Source organism: Macrotis lagotis, chromosome 2, assembly GCF_037893015.1.
Source record: "Macrotis lagotis isolate mMagLag1 chromosome 2, bilby.v1.9.chrom.fasta, whole genome shotgun sequence".
NCBI lineage: Eukaryota > Metazoa > Chordata > Mammalia > Peramelemorphia > Peramelidae > Macrotis > Macrotis lagotis.
In genome coordinates, this window is record NC_133659.1 from 242192976 (window position 1) to 242215593 (window position 22618).

Sequence of the window (22618 nt, forward strand, 5' to 3'; positions counted from 1 at the left end):
CCAAACAGGACAAAGATGTACAGTGTATCGCTGCAGTCACAAAAACACAATATAATGGGATACAAAAACCAGGGCTAAGACTATATATCACCACTGAAGAACACTAGTATTGAGTTCTACAGTAAAAACACAATCAACAAATGAAGACCCTAAGAATGCCTTATAGGCTGGGGCACAAGGACACAACAGGAATGGAAAAAATAACACTTCTCACATTGAGGAAGGGTAAGAGGACTGAGTCAATACACTTTTATATTCCAATATGAGCCAGACACTCCTAACACCAGTGAGACCCTCAACAACTTGCCATCAGCCAAAATACAAAATAAACAGACTCATGTGTGTCTCTATACACAAACATATACCAGGATAAGTATTCATACATATGGACAAAATACTCCATGACTGAGAAACTCAAAATACTGTAAACACAAATTCCCAAGCCAAAAAAAAAAAACAACAAACATACAAATTCAGACATTATGGCACAGAGAATAAGGGTCAGAAGTTGAGAAACTTAAAGGCTAAAGTACACTTGTAAAAAATTTATAGAATTAAGAAAGACACCTTATAGTGGAAAAAGGTGGCCCAACAGTACACTCATTTTTCCAGAAACCTGGGAACAGCAATAAATGACTTAGAGATAAGATGCAGCACTCTGAAGATGGATGAAGACTCAAGGAGAGACAACAAATAGAGATGTATACTTATTTAGACATTTAGAGGTCAGGAATGACAATAATACTTAGAGATGAGAAGGCAGTCTTAGAAATTGAGACAGTTACAATTAGAAACAAACCTCATAAAACATAGAAAATATTAGGAAATAGATAAGAGTCAGGTTTAGGGGGTGGCTAGGTGGCGCAGTTGATAAAGCAGGGGCCCTGGAGTCAGGAGTACCTGGGTTCAAATCCAGTTTCAAACACTTAATAATTGTCTAGCTGTGTGGCCTTGGGCAAGCCACTTAACTCCATTTGCCTTGCAAAAACCTAAAAAAAAAAAGAGTCAGATTTAGTCACAGAGGGACAAAGATATCTCGTCTTTCAGGAATGAATGCCTCCCCTCCCAACCCCCACTCTAAGGAGATTCCATAGAACTTGATCCCCAGCCTGAGGTCATAATGGCCAATGACCTGACCTCTGAGAAGCCAGGAAGAGCAGCAGAAGGCAGAGAGCAAACTATGGTGTCTAGAGAGCCATGGTGAGTCTGAGGGCCCAGTAGAGTGCATATTAACACCCATTCCCCTTTGGGGCTGCTTCCCATCTTCCCCCAGTCCTAAACTCCTTTACCACGCAGCACTCTGATATATTACACATATCCCTGAATCAGATTGTACACACAGACACAAGATGTCCCTGGAACACATATGACATCACAGATACACATGACATCCAGGGTCCTCCTATAATCAAGAAAGCACAATATTGAATACCCCACTCATCTAAGGAACCAAAAGGCACTACCGACTTTTTGACTGACTTTTTCACCTTCCTCAGTCATGATTATAATCAGCACAATAAAACATCACGACATGCTCTATCCTCTAGGTTCTTCCTACTCTGAGTCCCCCAGTGTCCCAAACCCCATTTCCCTGCCCCCACAGCTCTTAAGCCTTCCAAAATCATACATCAGTTACAGGGTTATTGTCACAGAAGACCTTGGAGATTGGGGATGGGGGGGAAGGGAAGAACTCACCTATAAGGGCCACCTATTGCCTTCTTTGGCTTCTCCATGTCCAAAAAAGGTTTCCACCCAAAATATTTCCAAGTACCCCAAGGGACCCTCCTATTGCCTCTCTTCCTCTATCCTTCCTGCTCTCTCCTGTCCCCCCTCCATTTCCCCTCTCCCACAGGTTGCCATGTGCCCCTCCTCTTTGACCCTGGATGACTTCACCCAGCCATCACCATCCCCCTCTCCACCAGGGGAGGCAAGGGAGGAGAGCCCACCCTGGCACCAACGATGCCGCCCCACAGATGCCACCAAGGGGCTGCTTGTGGCACTGCTGGGTGGAGGCCTTCCTGCAGGCTTTGTGGGGCCCTTCTCTCGAATGGCCTATCAAGCCTCCCATCTACCCTCCCTTGAGCTTCTCCTTTGCCGGTGCCTTTTCCACCTTCCCGTCGCCTTGCTCCTCAAACTACGAGGCCGTCCACTGCTGGGGCCTGCAGGTAATCGACAAAGAGCCTGGCTCCATGCCCTCCTCAACGTCCTCAGCATTGGTTGTGCCTACAGCGCTGTCCTGGTTGTACCCGCTGGCAATGCTGCCACTGTCCGCAAAGGGTCCTCCACCGTCTGTTCTACACTCCTTGCCCTGTGTTTGGAGAGCCAGCAACTCAGTAGCTATGACTGGTGTGGCCTGATTGGCAGCACCCTGGGCTTACTTATCATTGTGGGCCCAGGGTTGGGCACTCTACAGGAGGGATCAGAAGGGGTCTACACAGTCCTTGGCTATGTGTTGGCTGTCTTGGGTGGCCTGGCCCTTGCCCTAGGGCTGATGGTTTACAGATCCCTGGACTTCCCTTCCCGTCTATTGACTGTGGCATTCCTCTTTGGTGTAGTAGGGGTGATGGGGGCCTTGCCAGGGCTCTTCCTTTTGCAGACACCTGTGATACCCCATGACCCACTGAGCTGGAGCTGTGTCTGGGCTGTTGGGGTCCTGGCCCTGGTTTCATTTGTATGTGCCAGTTATGCTGTCACCATGGCCCACCCAGCACTGGTGTGTGCTGTGCTACATTCTGAGGTGGTGGTGGCACTGTTGTTGCAGTACTATGTGCTCTGTGAGACTGTGACTCCATCTGACATCATGGGGGCTGGAGTTGTATTGGGTAGCATTGCCATTATCACTGCTCAGAATCTCAGTTGTGATGGGGAAAGAGAGGATCTGAAGGAATGAGGCCGAGTGTATATGTGTAAATGTGAGTGTGTAGGGGGGTAGCAAGTTGGGGCTTGGGAGATTTAAGACTCAGAAGTTAGTGGAGGGAGGAACTCAGGTGCATATAATAAAGGGCTGTTAACTAGTGTAATTGGGAGACAAAGTTGTGACCTTGTTACTGAAAAACAAAGAATAGTTCTGGAGGACCTGGGGAAGAAAGACTTAAAGGAATGTAAAGGGAAGCAGTCGATCTGCAACAGTAGCATGGTGGGGCCAAGGGGAGGGTCTTAAAAGGCAAGTGGGCAAGGCACCAGAAGCAAGCGCTTAGAAGCCAAAGAGCAAGAGAAATGAGAAATATCCAGGTGGGATAAGGGATGAAGGGCACACCTTCTGTATGGAACAAGGCAGGTGATCTTCGATGAGATTGGAGAAGGTGACAGGTCATGGCGGGTTACGCGGGATAGGGGTTGGTAAGGATTGACCTGGAAAACTGAATCACGGGAAAGACACGATGTTGACCCCGACCAAGTGGGGGTGGGGGAAAGCCATCAATCCTTTTCCGAGTGATCCTGAGTGTTTGTGGATCGCAGGTCCTTCGCTATCTCTAACAATAAAATTTCTTAGTGACAGATGGGAACCTCTCTGGGGTATCTCCATCCCTTTTCTTAGGGATATCTCCAGCATCTAATAATAGACCCTGAGGAATCCTGGCCTGATCTGCTACTGGAAGGCGCCTTTGGATAGCCTAGGCCTAGGCCCCTCGCTGAGGGGCAGGCCCCGGAGCCCCGGGCCTTTCCTGGTGTGGGACGGGCTCGGGAGGCTCGGGCTCGGCGCGAGCGGCCCCAGGCGAAGCCCGGGCAGGAAGGCTGGCTCGTGCTCCGAGGCCCCTGCGCCACGGCCGCCCACTTCCGGATTTGCTGAATCAACCCCGCCATCTCGCTCGGGCAAAACAGCTACGGCGTTGTTGAATATTCATGAGCGTGCGGTGGGCGGGGGGAGAGGCGACCCCGCCCCCCCGGGCCATTTTTTTTCCTCTGGGCGGAGTTTGGGCCGGGACGCGCCTACTTTAGCCTTCCCGGAATGGACCAATTTCGGTCCCGCCGGTGGGCGGTGGTAGGTGAGGGGGAGTGAAGGTGAAGCAGCGCTGCAGAGGAAGGAAAAAAAGCGCTAACTACTTCAGATCTCGAGGACTTAATGTTTGGGGGAGCACGAAGGAGGGGAGAGGGCGAAGGGAGCCCCAAGGAGACTGCACGCCGTTCTCCTCCCCCCCTCCGCTTTACTCCCATCCAGCAGGAAGGCGAGTGGCCCGGAAGAGAGCCTCAACGTCCAAAGCCCGCGCCCTCTACGTCGCGGAGCTGCCGCCTCGGCGCAAAGGAGGGCGGGAAGGGAAGGGGCGGGGGGAGTGAGGGGGCGAGTCTATAAAGGATGGTGCTCCGGGACGCTCTCCTCAGAAGCGCCGAGAGCGCGGCTGGGACGGTTGGCGAGGAAGGGGTTCCCGGAAGGCGAAGAGACAAACTGCTGTCGCTTCGGCCATTAAGGAGCCCGGTTACCTTATTTATTTATTAATATTTCCTTTTTCTGTCCCCAGGATTTTCCTTTAGCCCCTTAAAAGCATTTTTTTTTTGGAGGGAGGTTAAAAAACTCTGGAAAAGGGAAGGAGAGAAGGTTCCTTTTGCTTTTTTTTTCGTACTTCCCCAGGTCCTTTTCGTTCTTCCCTCGCCTGCTGGCATTTCCTCTTGACCCCGGGAGGTCTTACCCGGTGGCCGCCCCGGCGGGGACTGGGCACCGAGGCAGAGGCAGCGCCGGGTTTTTGTAGGGAGGTTTGCGCCTGCGCGGCGGGCCTGCCTCAGCCATGCACGGTGGGGGACCTCCCTCTGGGGATAGCGCATGCCCACTACGAACTATCAAGCGCGTGCAATTCGGAGTCCTCAGTCCAGATGAACTGGTAAGCAACATCCCTTTCTCGGCACTTAGCCTCGGGTTGTGGCGGGACGTGTGTTGAAACATGTTATATTATATTGCCCTTTATCGAAACCCTCATACATCGATTCCAGAGTACGAGAGTTGCCTTGAAGGTAGTGCTGTATCAAAACTTACTGAGCATTGATTTTGCTACCCTTTGTGAAGCTGGGTGGTGGTTTGCAGTGAGTGCACTGTCAAAATTCAGCGTTGCTTGGGATGGGATACACAGCCTCAGAACTGTGAATGTGGGTTGTGGCAGTGCATCTCACGTCGAATCCATTAGAATTACTGATTAAAATTTGGGGAATAGGGTTTTGTTATGACCTAGATTGTAAAATTAGGCATTGTAAAAACAGTGGAGATTCGAATCCACATGGTTATCAAAAAGTGTTAGCTAAGTTCAGGGTTGAAGTTTGTACTTGTAACAGAGCCTCAAAAATAAGGCAAGGAGGCAGTATGACAGTAGATAAAGTGCAACTTAGAAACTCATTTAAAGGAAGTAAACATGATTTATTGGCCCTTTTTAAGAGGCTGGGATAGAGAACGCCTTTGATTGGTGGTAGAGAATTTTTTGTTGTTTTTGACATGGTTGAGAGTTTAAAAGGGCTTCCTTTAAACTCCCAACCATCTCAACATCAAAAAGAAAAACAAAATTCTTCCTGGGTAGGTGGCAAGAGATTATTAAAATACATGGACAGCCATATACAGGTCGATACTGAGGAGAAGAATGAAAAAAGTGAGCAGAGGAACTGCTGAGGATTTTATATTGATTTGAAGGTGGGGTGTGGGGAAGACTTTTTTAAGAGCCTGTGAATTTATATCTATTTGTGCTAATAATACTAATAAAGTCATTTTTCTCCAAGAATACACAATGCTTAGACTTACAGGTCTTGGATAATTTCTCCAAAATGGGAATAATATCAGTAATTTTTATCTTAAGGCAGTATGGTTTAAGAAGGCTGGCATTGTAGTCAGTAATCAATCAATAGACATTCCTTGAGTCCCAGATATGTGCTTAGCACTGTGCCAAACCTTTGAGTATGCAAATACAGGAATCAGTTCCTGGACTATCTTAGAATGTAACACGGGAAGATCTCACAAGCCCTGCCTCATAACACTGTGATCACTGACTAGTCAGGCAAATCTTAAGATTTAAGTTGCAGTGGAGTTGATCTTAATGGGTAGAGGGACTCTACACAAAGAGTTCTCTATTTTTAGGGTTGTTGCAAGAATGAGATAAGAATGAACACAAAGCATTTTGTGAAGATTAAAACACTAGAAATACCTGATTTGTCTAGTTTTCATAAGAAACAATTTTGTCGAGGTCATGGGAAATTTCTAGTTGTCAGAAAACAGGGAAGACCATATATTGCTTATTACCTTCCTCCATGAAGATAATAATAATAATAATTTTTATTTTTAACTAGTGTTACTCTTATGTCTCAGCATAGCAAGAAAATGTTTGATGTCTGAGGCAGTTTCTAGGCTCTTTTTTTGCTAATTGATTTACATTGGTTAAACTTAGCAACATTCTCATATTTCCCATTTTTCTTAGTTAAGCATTTAACTCTCACTTAAGCTTTAACTCTCACTTAAATCTCACTTAAGCATTTAACACCTGCTATGTGCTAAGAAGCTCTCAAGGAGCTTGCATTCTAAAGAAGGAGAGAAGTACATATATAAGAATATGCCAAATAAACATTAAAATGATTTTAAAAAGAGGAGAAGGGAAGGCATTGAGGGATCAGGAAAGGCTTCATGCTGTCTGCTTAGACTGGGTCTTGGAGAGTAGAAGTTTTCTGGAGTGAATCAGAGGACAGATTACATACTAGGTTTACATTTCATCCTTGAAGTAATGGAGAACTACCTTAGCTTATCAAGTATGGGGGAAATGATATGATCAGATCCACCATTAAGAAAACTTTTGCAGTCAAGTGAAGGATGAACTGGAGTGGGGAGACAAGTGCTATTGTAAAAATCAAAGTGTAGGGGCGGCACAGTGGATAAAGCACTGGCCCTGGAGTCAGGAGTACCTGGGTTCAAATCCAGTCTCAGACACTTAATAATGACCTAGCTGTGTGGCCTTGGGCAAGCCACTTAACCCCATTTGCTTGCTAAAACCTAAAAAAAAAAAATCGAAGTGTTGAGGCCTTAAACTAAGGTAGTAGCTGTGTATGTAGAGAGGTCAGATGAGAGACACTTTGTGGAGAAACTAGATTTTGCAACTGATCAGATAATTGAGGATGACACAGACTTGAGAAATGGGTGGTATCTCTGACAAAATTAGGAAGATTTGGAAGAAAGGGGAAGGTTCTGGAGAGGAGAGAGAATTTTATTGTGGATGTAGTGGGTTTGAGATGTTAGTACATCCAGCTTGAAATGTTCATTAGGCAATTGATAACATGAGGCCATGTTATCCTAACAGGCCCAAGGATTTGTGGATTGATACCATTTGTCAGTAATCCTTGGTATCCAGTCTCTGGGAACAAAGAATTAATAATCATTAATTACTAGTTCTTTCTATGTGCTAGGTTCTAGGAATATAAAGACAAAAAAGAATCTTCAAGGGTTTAAATAGTACCTTCAAGGGGTCGGGGAGACATGCAACATTGTATGTATATATTTCAGGTTTTGTTTATTAATTTAGTAAGCTAAATATTTTATAAGAGTAGTGGGTAGAATAGAGTGATTGGGATAGAGATTTAAAATTTAGGTAAGGCAAGGTCTAGAAAAATACACAGAAAAATCTGGATTCAAGTTCTGCTTCTGACTAGAGGCTTTATGACTGTGGGCTGGTCACTTAATGTCTCTGGGTCCCAAGGAAACTATTTAGTTATAGAGCAACTACTGATGTACCTAGGTAAAGAGACTTTTGTTTACCAGGAGTTCCTCACACTAAATGAAGAGTTTATACTCTTGTGAGGAAATACAATAGGAATTTCTAGATTACAAAATAATAAAGCCCTTGTGAGAGATTTGAACACAGTGCCTTTTATAGTGGGGAAATTTGGTTTGGAATTGAGGGGATCAGGGAAGGCTTCATAAACTGGTAGAATTTTAATCAAGGAGGAAGGGGGAAATAAAGACATTTTGATTCTAGAGAATATAGTGAATATGAAGGCAGGCTAGCCAAGCATAATATATAATCTTAAAATTTTATCAAAAGTAGACAACCTAAAAGGATTTTACTTACCTGTTTAAGGATTTTATTTACCTGCTTAACCTATCTATGTGAATATTTTTTGAGTGAATCAGATTAGAACCTATCCATTTCTTCTCTTCCCTCCCACTCCCCATTCTATTTGATTCTTGTTTATTTTCACCAGGGGCTCTTACGCTACCTGACAGGGACCTTCTAGATCTCTTGATATTGCATGTATGCCAAAAGGTGTACCTTGTGCTTTCCAGTGGTTATTCTTTGCCCTGCATGAATTGGTTTATTTTCGATTTTGGTCTTAAATCCTCATAATAGTATCATTATTACACTTCTGTTGCTTAATTATTTATTGTAGCCTCTTCATTTCCGTCATTTGATGTCATGGTCATCTTTGAGGTCGAGGACAGACAACTTACTTAACTTTTAATTCTTTGAAGCCTATTCCGATCATACATAATCATATATAAAAGGTGGACATTGATTTCAGGGAGAGAGACTTGGGGTTATTAAATGCATACATTTTTCCCAAAGGTAATTTCATCTCTCTTCTCTGGTAATTCCTAACCAGTTTTTTGAATTTCACACTGTGTTTATTACTTGTTTTTTTTCCTGTATGAATAGGTGGGCTGAACTTTTTAAGTTATGAATTTCATTTAGGAAATTTTTCAACTTTCTGCAAAATTGGCACAATGACTTTTAGTTGTGTTTTTTTTTTTTTTGCGCAAGGCAAATGGGGTTAAGTGGCTTGCCCAAGGCCACACAGCTAGGTAATTATTAAGTGTCTGAGGCTAGATTTGAACTTAGGTACTCCTGACTCCAGGGCTGGTGCTCTTATCCACTGCCTCACCTAACCGCCCCTCACAATGACTTTTTTATTGAAATTTTACTTTTCCTATTACATGGTTTTTCAACAATCATCCATTTGCAAATTTATGAGTTACACTTTTTTCTACCACCTTTCCTTCTCTTTCCCCCCTCTCCATCTTGGCAGTCTTGTAATTGCACATGTACATTTGTAGCACAGTGTCAAACAGGATCATCTGTATGACCTTAAAATTTATAGACTCTTCCTCATGAATTTTAAGGTCAAGGGTAATTAATCTCTCTGTCATCTTCTTTTAGTAACAACATCTCAAATCATTTTCTATGTCTTTTGGTATTTGTTTTTTGTTTGACATTAATGTCCAACTCAGAATTGTATGCTTCCTGTTCTGGGTGGGTATACTCAATCTCCAGTCCATATGTTCTTCCAAACTTTGTTTTTATTAGTACCCTTCCTACTTCCTCATGTAAAAGTGATGTGATGTTAAAAATCCAAATATAATGATTTCATTAAATCTTGGACTCAAGTCCTTTGATTAGAAAAAATATATATTATTATTATTGATCTTATTTTAAAATTTTTTTTCTTTCCAGTTTTCATTTTTCATTGCCTTTAGGATAATTTAGCTAAGTTGGTTCTCCAAAATTTCTGTGAACACTTTTCCCTCCACTGATTCTTTTTTAAGTTTTTTTTTCTTTGCAAGGCAATGGGGCTAAGTGACTTGCCCATGGTCACACAGTTAGGTAATTATTAAGTGTATAAGACCAGATTTGAATTCAGGTCTTCCTGACTCCAGGACTGGTGCTCTATCCAATGCACCACCTAGCTGCCTCCCCCCACTGATTCTTGTAGTTTTATGAAATTATATTGCTTATTACCTTCCTCCATGAAGGTAATAATAATAATAATAATTTTTATTTTTTAACTAGTGTTACTCTTATGTCTCAGCATAGCAAGAAAATGTTTGATGTCTGAGGCAGTTTCTAGGCTCTTTTTTTGCTAATTGATTTACATTGGTTAAACTTAGCAACATTCTCATATTTCCCATTTTTCTTAGTTAACAACCAAAATGTCAGATTAGAGTTGTCTCAAAAGATACCCATATCTTATCATTTCTATTCTTGAACTTTAGAATTAATTTTGTTCTTCGGTCTAAAAATTTTCAACTCGATTATACAAAGCTATCTAATTTGGAAATAATTCCCATCTGTCATCTGTCAAGATAGAATTGATTCAACTATCTTCTCAGAGATACTCATTATATAGGCATGAAACTTTCTTCTGTGTAGTCTAGAAACTTTTGATTTCTTATCCCATAACTATATTTTTCCACTTAATTTTGGTGGTTGCTCCTTTGAATGGAAGTCACTTGTATATTGGAATAATTTGAGTAATTCAAAGAATTTTACCATCTCCCTATTTCTGATGAGTCATCATCTTTAGTTTTCTTCAATGGTATTTCTGCAAATGATCCTCACAAGAACAATTCAAGACGTTTTATGGAATGTTTTCTAGGAGGGAGAAAAAATTATACAAATGTGTATTTTTATTCTACCTTCATTTGTAATAGTGAAAATCTATAAACAACATACACACTTAAGTGATTGTAGAGTGGCTAAATAAATTGCAGCAGATCAAGGTAATGGGAGACCATTGTGCCATTTTAAAAAGTGTCCAGTATGAAGAATGCAAAGAAATATGGAAGAACTCTAGAAAGTGATTTGTAGCAAAATAACAGAATTATCAAACAATATACAGATTGATTATATAAAATGAACAAAGTCAATAAAACTTATACACAGAATAAATTATTTTGTTAAAATTGTTTTCTAACCAAAATGTAAATAATTTGGATAATATGGTTCTATTTGTTTTATTTGCTTCATTTCTTTATTCAATTTATTCACATTTATTGAGTGTTATATATTTTATAATGAGAAACTTTAAGTTAGGAATTATGGGAAGATGGCAGGGTATTAGGATCTAGAGGAGCGCTGATTTCCTATAAACAACTCAGTAAAATAAAAAATGTACCAGAAAGAACAATGATAAAGCCAGGGGAGGGCAGTAATTGTTCAAAGATAGCAGAGGAACCAAGACCACCACCACACCTTACCATGCACACATATATACTCACAATATCTTAAAGGTATTCCAATTCGAATAAGAATTACCTGTAGACTCCACTTAGCACATGGACACATGAAAGGAAAGCAGAGATCAACCTGGGATGACTGAGAGGCAGGAACCAGAATAAAGGTTGGGGCAGGCCCAGAAACCAGGGAGAAATGCTGCAGAGAGGAGCTTTTGGGTCCTGGGGCAAGAACAGAGTCCTAAGCAGAGCCCTTGAGTGCCTTGGAAAGAGCCTAACAATGACAAAGGGGAAGCCCCAGGGCTCCATGGCAGGAGTCAAGTTTCTCAGAAAAAAGAGCTGAGCCTTGTTTGATCTCAGTGAGGGAGGCAACCATAAGTTCTATAGTAACAGGTGAGAGATCTCTGTGAAGGCAGGTGTGGGGGTAACCTGGGAATTCTCACGTCCCAGGGGAGAAAATGGCAGTGCTGCCAGGAAACCTCTCCAAATAGCATCCAGGGAGACTGGCCCTGCACAGCAAGAGACAAGGCCAAACCATTCCTACAGAAGGGGAGGCCTGGCATGGCCCCCACATTCAGGAACAACCAGGACTTGTCTATGCCACTCAGTGGAACAAAAGCACATACCCTCTCTCCCACTCCCACCCTAGACACTAAGACTGTTGAGATTAGTGCTCCAAGTAAAATTATTGTGCTATCTCCAGTCCTGATTGTTATCTAGCCATTGGATTCAGATAGGTCCAAGAGTCTGGAGGAGAAAGTGATGCTGGTGACTTAGCACAGTACTCCCTCACTCAAATCTGGTTCATCTGCTTGCCATGGCATCATCTCCCAGATATCAGGGTCTTCTTTGAGAGTGAGGACAAACATCATCATCATTAGGCTGCTGTTAGGAAATACTTGGACTAAGAAGTGCCCTGGGAGAAACAACCCCACAAAATTAAAGCCTGGGGAAGAAAAAGCTACAAAAACAGGTCCTTGAGAATTATAAGAGTGCCAGGAAGAAGTGAAACAAGAGGCAGGCATTTGGAATACTAGGATTATCTTAACTATAAGATAAATAAGTTAAACATCTGGCTAGAATACTAGAAAAATTAGAAGTCAGTCTCTGGTGATTATGAAGGGAAATTGAAAAGAATTTATTTCTCAGCTGGTATATATTGTGCCTTAAAAAAATGATAGTTTTTGGACATCACCAAGTATGTATAGAAATAAAAATCCTAAATAATTTATTGATCATGATTCAATAACTGAAAATATTAAATATTCTAAAGAACTGGGGTATCAAAAACTTAATGAAAGAAACTAGAAAATTTCATGAAGAAAATGACAACAGACGTCATACCAAAACATAAAGGATTCAGCTAAAACAATTCTTAGAGCAAATCTTATATATCTAAATATTTCATGAAGAAAATAAAGATTAAATCAGTGACATGGACATAAAACATCTGAACAATAAATTAACCCCTTCTACTCCCCAATTTGAACAAAGTGGAAATTCTGCAAATTAAAGATAATAAAATAGCCAAAAAACCCCACTGAATTGATTTTTTTTTTTTAAGGAGCTTTTAGGAATGGGGAATGGAACCTAATAAAGTTGATTAAATCTGATTATTTAAAGGGGGAGCAGTTGTAACATGACTGAAAAAGGACAGCTGTCAGAAACAAATGTTTTACTCAATTACATAGTAACAAAACTGATAACATAGGGAAAATAAATATGCATGCTTACAAAAATTAAAAAAATACTCAGATTAACAAAAGAAAAAAAAACTTTATAAACTATGTCACCAAAGGGAAAAGAACAAACAACTCCAAGTCTATGTGAATTTTTAAAAAAAATTTATTTGGGGGGGGGTGGCTAGGTGGCGCAGTGGATAGAACACCTCCACTGGCCCTGGAGTCAGCAGTACCTGAGTTCAAATCCAGCCTCAGGAACTTAATAATTACCTAGCTGTGTGGCCTTGGGCAAGCCACTTAACCCCATTTGCCATGCAAAAAAACCTAAAAAATTTTTTTTCTTTTGATTTTTTTAAAGCAATGGGATTAAGTGATTTGCCCAGGGTCACACAACTAGGCAATTAAGTGTCTGAGGTGGGATTTGAACTCAGGTCCTCCTGACTCTAGGGCTAGTGCTCTGTCTGCTGTGCTCCCTAGCTGCCCTGGCCTATGTGAATTTACATATGTATTCTATCAGAAACTCTAAGAAGAATTCCATTATTAACATAAACTCTTTTCTGTAATAGTCTCTTTCTGTGTGCTAAATGTAGTTTTTATACCTCAACTAGTGAGAGTTGTAACATAACAAAATCCTAACAATCTTCATGAATATTAGCACAAACATTTTATTTATTTTTTAACAAAGATTTTATTTTGAATTTTACAATTTTTCCCCTATTCTTGCTTCCTACCCCCCACTCCCCACAGAAGGCAATCTGTTAGTCTTTACATTGTTTCCATGGTATACATTGTTTTTTTTTAAGGTTTTTGCAAGGCAAATTGGATTAAGTGGCTTGCCCAAGGCCACACAGCTAGGTAATTATTGAACCCAGGTACTCCTGACTCCAAGGCCAGTGCTTTATCCACTATGCCACCTAGCCGCCCCTCCATGGTATACATTGATCTCAGTTGAATGTGATGAGAGAGAAATCAAATCTTTAAGGATGAAAAATAAAGTATAAATTACATAATAGCAGGTTTTTTTTCCCCCAAAATGGAAGGAAATAGTCTTTGGTCTTTGTTCAAACTCCACAATTCTTTCTCTAGATAAAGATGGTATTCTCTATTGCAGATAGCCCAAAATTGTCCCTGATAGTTGCACTGATAGAATGAGCAAGTCCATCAAGGTTGATCATCACCTCTATGTTTTTGTTAGGGTGTATAATGTTCTTCTGGTCTGCTCATCTCTCAGTATCAGTTCATACAAATCTTTCCAGGCTTCCCTGAATTCCCATCCCTACTGGTTTCTAATAGAACAATAGTGTTCCATGACATACATATACCACAATTTGTTAAGCCATTCCCCAACTGAAGGACATTTACTTAATTTCCAATTCTTTGCGACCACAAACAGTGCTGCTATGAATATTTTGGTACAAGTGATGTTTTTGCCCTTTTTCATAATCTCTTCAGGGAATAGACCCAGTAGTCGTATTGCTGGATCAAAGGGTATGCATGTTTTTGTTGCCCTTTGGGCATAATTCCAAATTGCTCTCCAAAAAGGTTGGGTGAGTTCACACTCCACCCACAATGTATTAGTGTCCCAGATTTCCCACATCCCTTCCAACATTGATCATCGTCCTTTCTGGTTGGCCAGTCTGAGAGATAACACAAACATTTTAAATAAGTTTTGGCAAATAGGTTAAACCTAACTATATTTATTATACAATACAATCAGGTTGATTATATATCTGGAATTCAGAGTTGATTCAACATAAGGAAGACAAAAAATTTTAGTAAATAATCAAAACTACATGGTTATATTAGTATAAGGCATTTAGCAAACTCCAACACCTATTTTTATTTAAATACATTAGGATCATAGAAATCCAAGTTTCTTTAATATAGTAAATATTTAAAACCAAGGGTAAGCATTATATATCATGGGGGGAAAAGGTCTTTAAGATTATAGGTGAAGGAATTATCTAATAAAGAGTATTAAGTATTAAGAAAAACGATCAACCAAGCTCTGCCCCTGAAACAGGATTCTGGGGTTCTGACCACATTCAGATCCTGATTGCAGTCTAGCTCCCCCCCATAGAACAGCAGCCCCCCCCCACCTCAGCCCCGTGGCAGAGGGGGGCGCATATGGTCATTCACAGACCAGGAGAGAGGACAGAGCCTCATACACTGAGATCCTTGTGGGAGTGTCCCAAAAGCTCAGGAAGCACCTCAAAAACAGGCGAAGGCTGGGAAAATGAGCAAGCAGAGAAACAAGAGAAAAACCATTGAGAAATATTTTGCCTGTGAGCCCAGGAAGGATCAAAACACTCAGTCTGAAGATGAGGAAGCACAAGCTCCTGCATCTAAAGACTCTAAGAAAAAGAGAAATTAGGTTCAGGCTATGACAGAGCTCAAAAAAGACTTTGAAAATCAATTGAGGGACTTAGAAGAAAAACTGGGAAAAGAAATGAGAGAGATGAAGAAAAACATGAAAATGAAGTCAGCAGCTTAGTCAAGGAAATCCAAAAAAATGCTGAAGAAAATAGCATGCTAAAAACCAGCTTAGGTCAAATGGATAAAATAGTTCAAAAAGTTATTGAGAAGAATGCTTTAAAAAGCAAAATTGGCCAGATGGAAAAAGAGATAAGAAAGTTCTCTGAGGAAAACAAACCCTTCAGACAAAGAATAGAACTCAGGGAGATTGATGAATTTATAAGAAATCAGGACTCAATACTTCAAAACTAAAAGAATAAAAAATTACAAGAAAGTGTGAAAACATCACATTGAAAAAACAACTGTTATGGAAAAACAGATTTAGGAAAGATAATCTAAAAATTATTGGAATACCTGGAAGTCATGATGAGGAAAAGAGCCTTGGCATCATTTTCAAAGAATTACTACAGGAAAATTGCCCTGATATCCTAGAAGCAGAGGGCAAAATAGAAATGGAAAGAATCCACCAATCCCCCTGAGAAAGAGATTCCAAAAAACCAACCCCTAGGAATATTATAGCCAAGTTCCAGAACTCCCAAGTCAAAGAGAAAATATTACAAGCAGCCAGAAGGACACAATTCAAATAGTGTGGAGCTGCAGTCAGGAACACACAGGACTTAGCAGCAACTACATTAAAAGCTCATAGGGTTTGGAATATAATATTCCAGAAGGCAAAGGAACTCAGAATGCAACTGAGAATCAACTACCCAGCAAAACTGAAGTCCTCTTCTAGGGAAGAAGATGGACTTTCAATGAACCAGGAGGATTTCAAATGTTCCTCTTGGAATGGCCAGAGCTGAACAGAAGGTTTGATCTTGAAATACAGGACTCAGGTGAAGCATAGAGATGGGAGGAGAAGGAGAAAATATGAGGGACTTAATGAGGATGAACTGCATGTATTCCTGCATAGAAAAATGACACTGATAATACTCATATGAACCCTCTCAGTTAATAGAGCATGTAGAAGGAGCTTTTATAGATGAAGTACAGGAGAAAGCTGAATTTGAAGATAAAATATGGTGTAAAAATGGAGTCAATAGGAAAAAGGGAAATGGTAATGGGAGAAAGAAAAAGGAGAGGGGGAATAGGTCAAGATATTTCATAGAATTAAGATTTTTCCTTTATTACAATGAGCTATTGCAGTGATATGGAAGGGGGAAAGCAAGGGGGAATGAGGGAGTCTTCATTCTTATCGGAGGTGGCTAGGAAAGGAAACAGCATATATACTCGATGGGGTATAGACATCTGGAGTAAAAAAGAGAGAGGGGTAACAGGGGGAAGGGGATGTGAGTGATGGAGGAGAGGATGGACCATGGGGGGAGAGTGGTCAGATATAACACATTTTCTTTTTTACTTCTTGCAAGGGGCTGGGATTGGATGGCCTGTTTGGGACCATAGGGCCAAGTGGAAGCTGGGCTACCAGCTACGCTACAGCAGAATCAGTGAAAGGAGAGAGAAAATATAGTACATGGTAGTGGAGAAATACGAAAGGAGGGAGTTGCGATCAGCAATGGAAACGGTGGAAAAATATGGAAGTAACTTTTGTGATGGACTTATCATAAAGAATGTGATCCATCCGCCACAGATTTGGTGGTGTTGGAACACAGACTGAAGCACATTTTTTATTATTATTATTTGGGGGGGGGTACAGGGCAAATGGGGCTGTGTGGGCCTGCCTGGGGACGTATAGTAGGTGATCCTTGGGTGTTTGAGGCCGGATTTGGACCTGGGTGCTCCTGGCTCAAGGTCCAGTGCTCTGCCCGCCACCCAGCCGCCCCTACTATTATTGCTATTTTATTTTATTTTAGGTCTTTTATTTTTATGGTTTTTGCAGGGCAGTGGGGTTGGGGTGGCTTGCATGTCACACAGCTGGGTGATTGTTGGGTGTACAGGGCCGAATATGGGTTTGGGTGCTCCTGGCTCCTGGGCTGGTGCCCTATCCACTGTGCCACCTGGCCATACCTATTACTATTTTTTTTAATTTTAATTTTAGTTTTTTTTCTCTCCCCTTTACTTTATTGCTCAAGTGAGTCTTTTTTGGGGGAGGGAGTATTTTGTTTACTCTTAAACAAGAATATTTTATTAATGTATAAAAAACATTATTTGTACAAAATAAGAATAAATAAATGTTAAATTAAAAAAAAGAATCTAAGTCTGCATGGACTGCAGCAGAAATGTAATAAATGTATGTGAATTGAAGATCTCTGGGGAAACAGTAATTTGGAGAGCATTTTGAATTGTGCATAACATTTTAAACTTTCCAGTGTTTAATTATATTGTCTTGTGCTATTTAGTGATGTTTCACAGATGTTCATTTCTGCCCTCAGGGAGCTAACAATCTAATGGGGGAGATAAAAGACTTATCTTTGTATTTTCCTAAGTGTTAAGTTTATATCTTTAATTGAATGAGGGGGAAGGAAATACAACTTTAAGGAGAGATTAGGGTAACTATCCTTTTCATCAACAAAACACTTGGAAAGATCAAAAAAAAAGATCAAAGGAAGAAGGAAGGAAAATGGTCACCTTTTGCAGATGATATGACAGTTGACTTAGAACTAAAATGAAACAAATTCAGCAAAGTTGATGTGAAAATCCACATAAATCTTCAGCATTCCTCTAAAACCCAGCAAGAAGAGATAGAAAAATACTTATAATTGGGAGGATATCTACTAAGACATTCCTGAATCCAAGTATAAAATTGTTCAGAGTGGGCAGCTAGGTGGCACTGTGGATAGCTCACTGGCCCTGGAGTCAAGGAGAACCTGAGTTCAAATCTAGCCTCAAACACTTAATAATTACCTAGCTATGTCACCTTGGGCAAGTCACTTAACGCCTTTGCCTTGCAAAATCAAACAAAAACAAAGAAAATTTCAGAAATAAAGATAGACTCAATTAATTAAAAAAATAGTAGTTGATTTTGTGTAGGTCAAGTTAACACAACAATTGACACTGCTATTTATACTAATTTGCTTATATCAAACTACCAATATTTTATAGAGCTCAAAGAAATAATGCAATTTATATGAAGGCAGAAAAAATCTCAAGAGTAATAATGAAAAAATTAGGAAGGAAGGAATTTATATAGGCTAAGAAATAGATAAATCAGCAGAACATAATTACCTAACATGGAAACAAATGAGTACAGTGGCATGTTTGATAAGCCCAAGGACCCCAATTACTGGAATGAAGACTTTACTTTTTGACAAAAGTTCTAAGAAAATTGGAAAGCAGTTTAGAAGAAAAGTTAATAAATGAGGGGTAAAAGGAAGAAGCTACCTTTCAGACTTACAGGTAGAAGAAGGGTTAATGACCAATAAATGATAGGGGTCACAGAAGATAAAACAGATAGTTTTGATTATATAAAATTTAAAGAGTTTTTTCTATTTATTTTTCCAACTACATTCAAAGATAGTTTTCAACAATTTATTTTTTGTGGTAAAGTTTTGAGTTTCACATTTTTCTCCTTCCTTTCCCTCCTTTTCTCTGTGTTGGAAAACAAATGTCATACAAATTATACATGTATAATTGTGTTAAACATATATCCATATTAATCACCTTGTGAAAGAAGATTTAAATCAAAACAGGAAAAAAACATGTGTAAAACAACTTTTAAAAATTGAAAATAGTAAACTTTGGTCTAATGCAGTTAAAATTAAAAGGGAAACCCCATAACTGGAAAAACATCTTGGCAATCTCTGATAATGGTATCTTATCCAAGATAGTTGCCCCTCTAGCCCCCCAAAAGTGAGTGTTGCTCCCAAAATGTACACATACTTTACTGGGTTAGCTGCTTCATTTATTTTTTTTTTTGTAAAAAGTGAAAACCAAAATCATATTTGCAGAAGACAAACTCGGAACAAGAGACAGCCAGGATGCCCAAGGCCCATTACATTTGTGTTTAGGCCATTGAAGACCTGTGATAGATTTTAAAATTTCAGAAGTGTTAATATAACAGCTTACTTTATATTTATTTTGTATTCTGTACATGTATGTGTTGTCTCTCCTACTAGAATGTAAATAAATTCCTTGTCTTTATGTACTCATCACTTAGCACACTTGTTTTTGTTTTTTTAAATTTTAGAAAGGTTTTATTTATTTTGAGTTTCACAGTTTTTTCCCCCAATCTCACTTCCCTCCCCCTCCCCCTCACAGAAGGCAGTTTGCTAGTCTTTACATCATTCCCATAGTGTGGATTGATCTAAGTTGAATGTGATGAGAGAGAAATCATATCCTTTAAGGAAGAAACTGAGATATAGCAGAATTACATAATAAGACAACTTTTTTTTTTTTAATTAAAGGTAATAGTCCTTGGTCTTTGTTCAAACTCCACAATTCTTTCTCAGGTTCCAGATGGCATTCTCCATCACAGACACTCCAAAATGTGTCTGCTTGCTGCCCTGCTGCTATGAGCAAGTCCATTAAGGTTGATCATCACCCCCATGTTGTGGTTAGGGTGTATAATGTTCTTCTGGTTCTGCTCATCTCTCTCAGCATCAGTTCATTCAAATCTTTCCAGGCTTCCCTGAATTTCCATTACATACATATACCACAGTTTGTTAAGCCATTCCCCAATTGATGGGCTTTCCCTCAGTTTCCATTTCTTTGTTAGCATAACTCTTCACATACTCTTAATAAGATGCTATGGGTTGATTATCTCATTTCATTCTCACAACAACCCTATGAGATAAATAACAGGCTTTCTTGTTTTATGAGTGTGGTAATTGAGGCTTAGTAAAGGTAAAGGCCATAGAACTACTAAGTGTAAGCTACAGAATTTCATCTAAGTTTCCTATTTGAATTCTAAGTTTTTGCCACTCCATCATGTTTCATATTCAATATTTACCTTGTGGACTTGAATATGTGCCCTACTCTGTGAAAGGGGGGAAAGAGATGGGATGGTAAAGTGGGGTTGGGGGGGAAGGTTAAAGGTATAAGGGGAAGAAACATCCTCTAATAGAAAAATAACCAAAGGATATGAAAAGGCATTTTTTTTCAAAAGAAGAAATAAATCTGAAACTATCAACAGTCATGAAAAAAGACTCTAGCTTAATAATTAAGGAAGTGACAATTAAACCTTCATTGAGGTTCCACCTTCACTCATAAGATGAGCAAGAATACAAGTATTGGGGAAGATTTTCAGGGAAGATTTTTTTTTAAGATTGAAATGAAGGGGGCAGCTAGGTGGTGCGGTGGATAGAGCACCGCCCTGGAGTGAGGAGGATCTGAGTTCAGATTTGGCCTCAGACACTTAATAATTACTTAGCTGTGTGGCCTTGGGCAAGCCGCTTAACCTCATTGCCTTGCGCAAAAAAAAAAAAACAAATGGCACAGCTAGGTGGTATGGATAAAGAGAGAGAGAGTGTGTTAGACTAAGGACTACTAAGGCACTTTAAAAATTTCCTATTCATTTTTTGTGCTTTGTATATAATAAATGATATACATTCTTCTCAGGTCCCATTATCCTAAAGAACCTAATATAGAATTTTGTGCACTGATATATCCACCCACTCCTCTTTAGAAACTCCAGAAACCCAGACATCCTAATTATTATTATTCTCTCTTTCTTCCCCCAGAAACGTATGTCTGTGACAGAAGGTGGCATCAAGTACCCTGAAACAACAGAAGGGGGGCGCCCCAAGCTTGGGGGACTGATGGATCCCAGGCAAGGAGTGATTGAGCGGACAGGACGTTGTCAGACATGTGCAGGCAAGTGCTGGGAAATCAGAAACTGGGTGTGTAAATAAAAAGGAACCTTGTAGACTAAATGCATGCATGGGTTGTTGGGGGGAAGTTAAGGCTGAAGATCAGAGAACCTCTGAAAAGAGTGAAGTGAATTTAAAAGCTCAGTTTTATCTGGTCCTACAGGGAACATGACAGAATGTCCTGGCCACTTTGGGCACATTGAACTGGCTAAGCCTGTGTTCCATGTGGGTTTCTTGGTGAAAACAATGAAAGTTCTACGCTGTGTCTGCTTCTTCTGTTCCAAGTTGCTTGTGGACTCTGTGAGTAGGGGAGTGGGCTCAAGGGCAAGGGTGAAAAGGGATGATGGCAGTGCAGGCCCCTTGATCACACTGCTCTTTCATCCTCAGAATAATCCAAAAATCAAAGATATACTGGGTAAGTCAAAAGGACAACCAAAGAAACGACTCACCCATGTCTATGACCTCTGCAAAGGCAAGAATATCTGCGAGGGAGGTGAGGAAATGGACAACAAGTTTGGAGTAGAGCAGCCTGAAGGTGATGAAGATCTAACCAAAGAAAAGGTAACAGCTGCTTTCTGGAGATTCTGAGAGGGGCTTTGGGGGAGAAGAGACAGGATCTAACTAGCTACATGTGTAGAAGAAAGATGGGGATGAAGAATAGGAGTTGGGCAAATCCAGGGAGAAAGGGTAAAGATAGTGATGTAAATGAATTACAAAATGGGATAACCATAGACCCAGAGGAAAAGCCAGGATAGTTCATGTCACTTGATTCTGACCAATTTTCTTGTTACTTCTCCTGTAGGGTCATGGTGGATGTGGGAGATACCAACCTCGGATTCGGCGCACAGGATTGGAGCTGTATGCGGAATGGAAGCATGTTAATGAGGACTCGCAGGAAAAGAAAATCCTGCTAAGTCCTGAGCGTGTACATGAGATTTTCAAGCGCATCTCAGATGAGGAGTGTTTTGTGTTGGGTATGGAGCCACGCTATGCTCGACCTGAGTGGATGATTGTTACCGTTCTCCCTGTTCCCCCTCTCTCTGTGCGGCCTGCTGTTGTTATGCAGGGCTCTGCTCGGAACCAGGTCAGAATGTTACAGGGAAGGAGGGGTGGTGAGAGAAAATAGTGGGAGAATTCATTGATGTCTGAGTCCTCTTAAGCCTTAAACTTGTAGCCTCTTTTCTCCAGGATGATCTGACACACAAGTTGGCTGACATTGTGAAGATCAACAATCAGTTGCGGCGAAATGAGCAGAATGGAGCAGCTGCTCATGTGATTGCTGAGGATGTGAAATTACTGCAGTTCCATGTAGCCACCATGGTGGACAATGAGCTGCCTGGCCTGCCTAGGGTGAGTAAAACACATCATTTTAAGAGACTGTAGAAAAGGAGACTACAGATAACTACCTGGTAAGAGTTAGTAAAAGCTATTAGAAGATAATGTGGGCAAAGTGTAGACTCCTAGAGTTTGATAATTGAGGTGGGAGGGGAGAAGAAGCACAGAACAGTGATTTCTAGGAAGTATGAGTTGAGATAAAATATGAATTGCTTGATTCATTCTCCCCACTTTGATATCTTCCTCTCAGGCAATGCAGAAGTCAGGTAGACCCCTCAAGTCCCTGAAGCAGCGGTTGAAGGGCAAAGAAGGGCGAGTCCGTGGTAATCTCATGGGCAAGCGAGTGGACTTCTCAGCCCGCACAGTCATCACACCTGATCCTAACCTTTCTATTGACCAAGTAGGCGTGCCTCGTTCTATTGCTGCCAACATGACCTTTGCAGAAATCGTCACCCCCTTCAACATTGACAGGTGTGCCCATAGGAGCCATGGAAGATTAGGATCATGAATACTTTAAGAGA

At 40.6% G+C, this 22618-nt stretch overlaps 3 protein-coding genes across 4 annotated transcripts in view; 2 read left to right on the forward strand and 1 right to left on the reverse strand.

Moving 5' to 3' along the window:
- ZBTB4 (zinc finger and BTB domain containing 4) overlaps positions 1-1820 on the reverse strand; it is a 23267-nt gene extending 21447 nt beyond the window's left edge. Inside the window, exon 1 of one of the 2 annotated variants that reach the window (XM_074225487.1) lies at positions 1696-1820. The gene's annotated coding sequence lies outside the window, so the exon portion shown is untranslated. Of the gene's footprint in view, positions 1-900; positions 1054-1695 lie in introns of those variants that run through there. The other variant, XM_074225488.1, reaches the window with a different exon arrangement.
- Positions 956-4177, forward strand: SLC35G6 (solute carrier family 35 member G6). The gene is made up of 2 exons (XM_074225495.1): positions 956-1200; positions 1853-4177. The coding sequence occupies exons 1-2, from the start codon at positions 1198-1200 to the stop codon at positions 2888-2890; spliced, it is 1041 nt and encodes a 346-aa protein (XP_074081596.1). The 5' UTR covers positions 956-1197; the 3' UTR covers positions 2891-4177.
- A 121-nt stretch (positions 4178-4298) lies between these two features.
- POLR2A (RNA polymerase II subunit A) overlaps positions 4299-22618 on the forward strand; it is a 35236-nt gene continuing 16916 nt past the window's right edge. The window contains exons 1-7 of the mRNA XM_074225484.1: positions 4299-4814; positions 20634-20766; positions 20926-21062; positions 21150-21323; positions 21565-21846; positions 21951-22112; positions 22348-22568. Of these exons, the coding sequence (XP_074081585.1) occupies positions 4722-4814; positions 20634-20766; positions 20926-21062; positions 21150-21323; positions 21565-21846; positions 21951-22112; positions 22348-22568 (1202 nt within the window). The 5' untranslated portion in view covers positions 4299-4721. The remainder of the gene's footprint in view (positions 4815-20633; positions 20767-20925; positions 21063-21149; positions 21324-21564; positions 21847-21950; positions 22113-22347; positions 22569-22618) is intronic.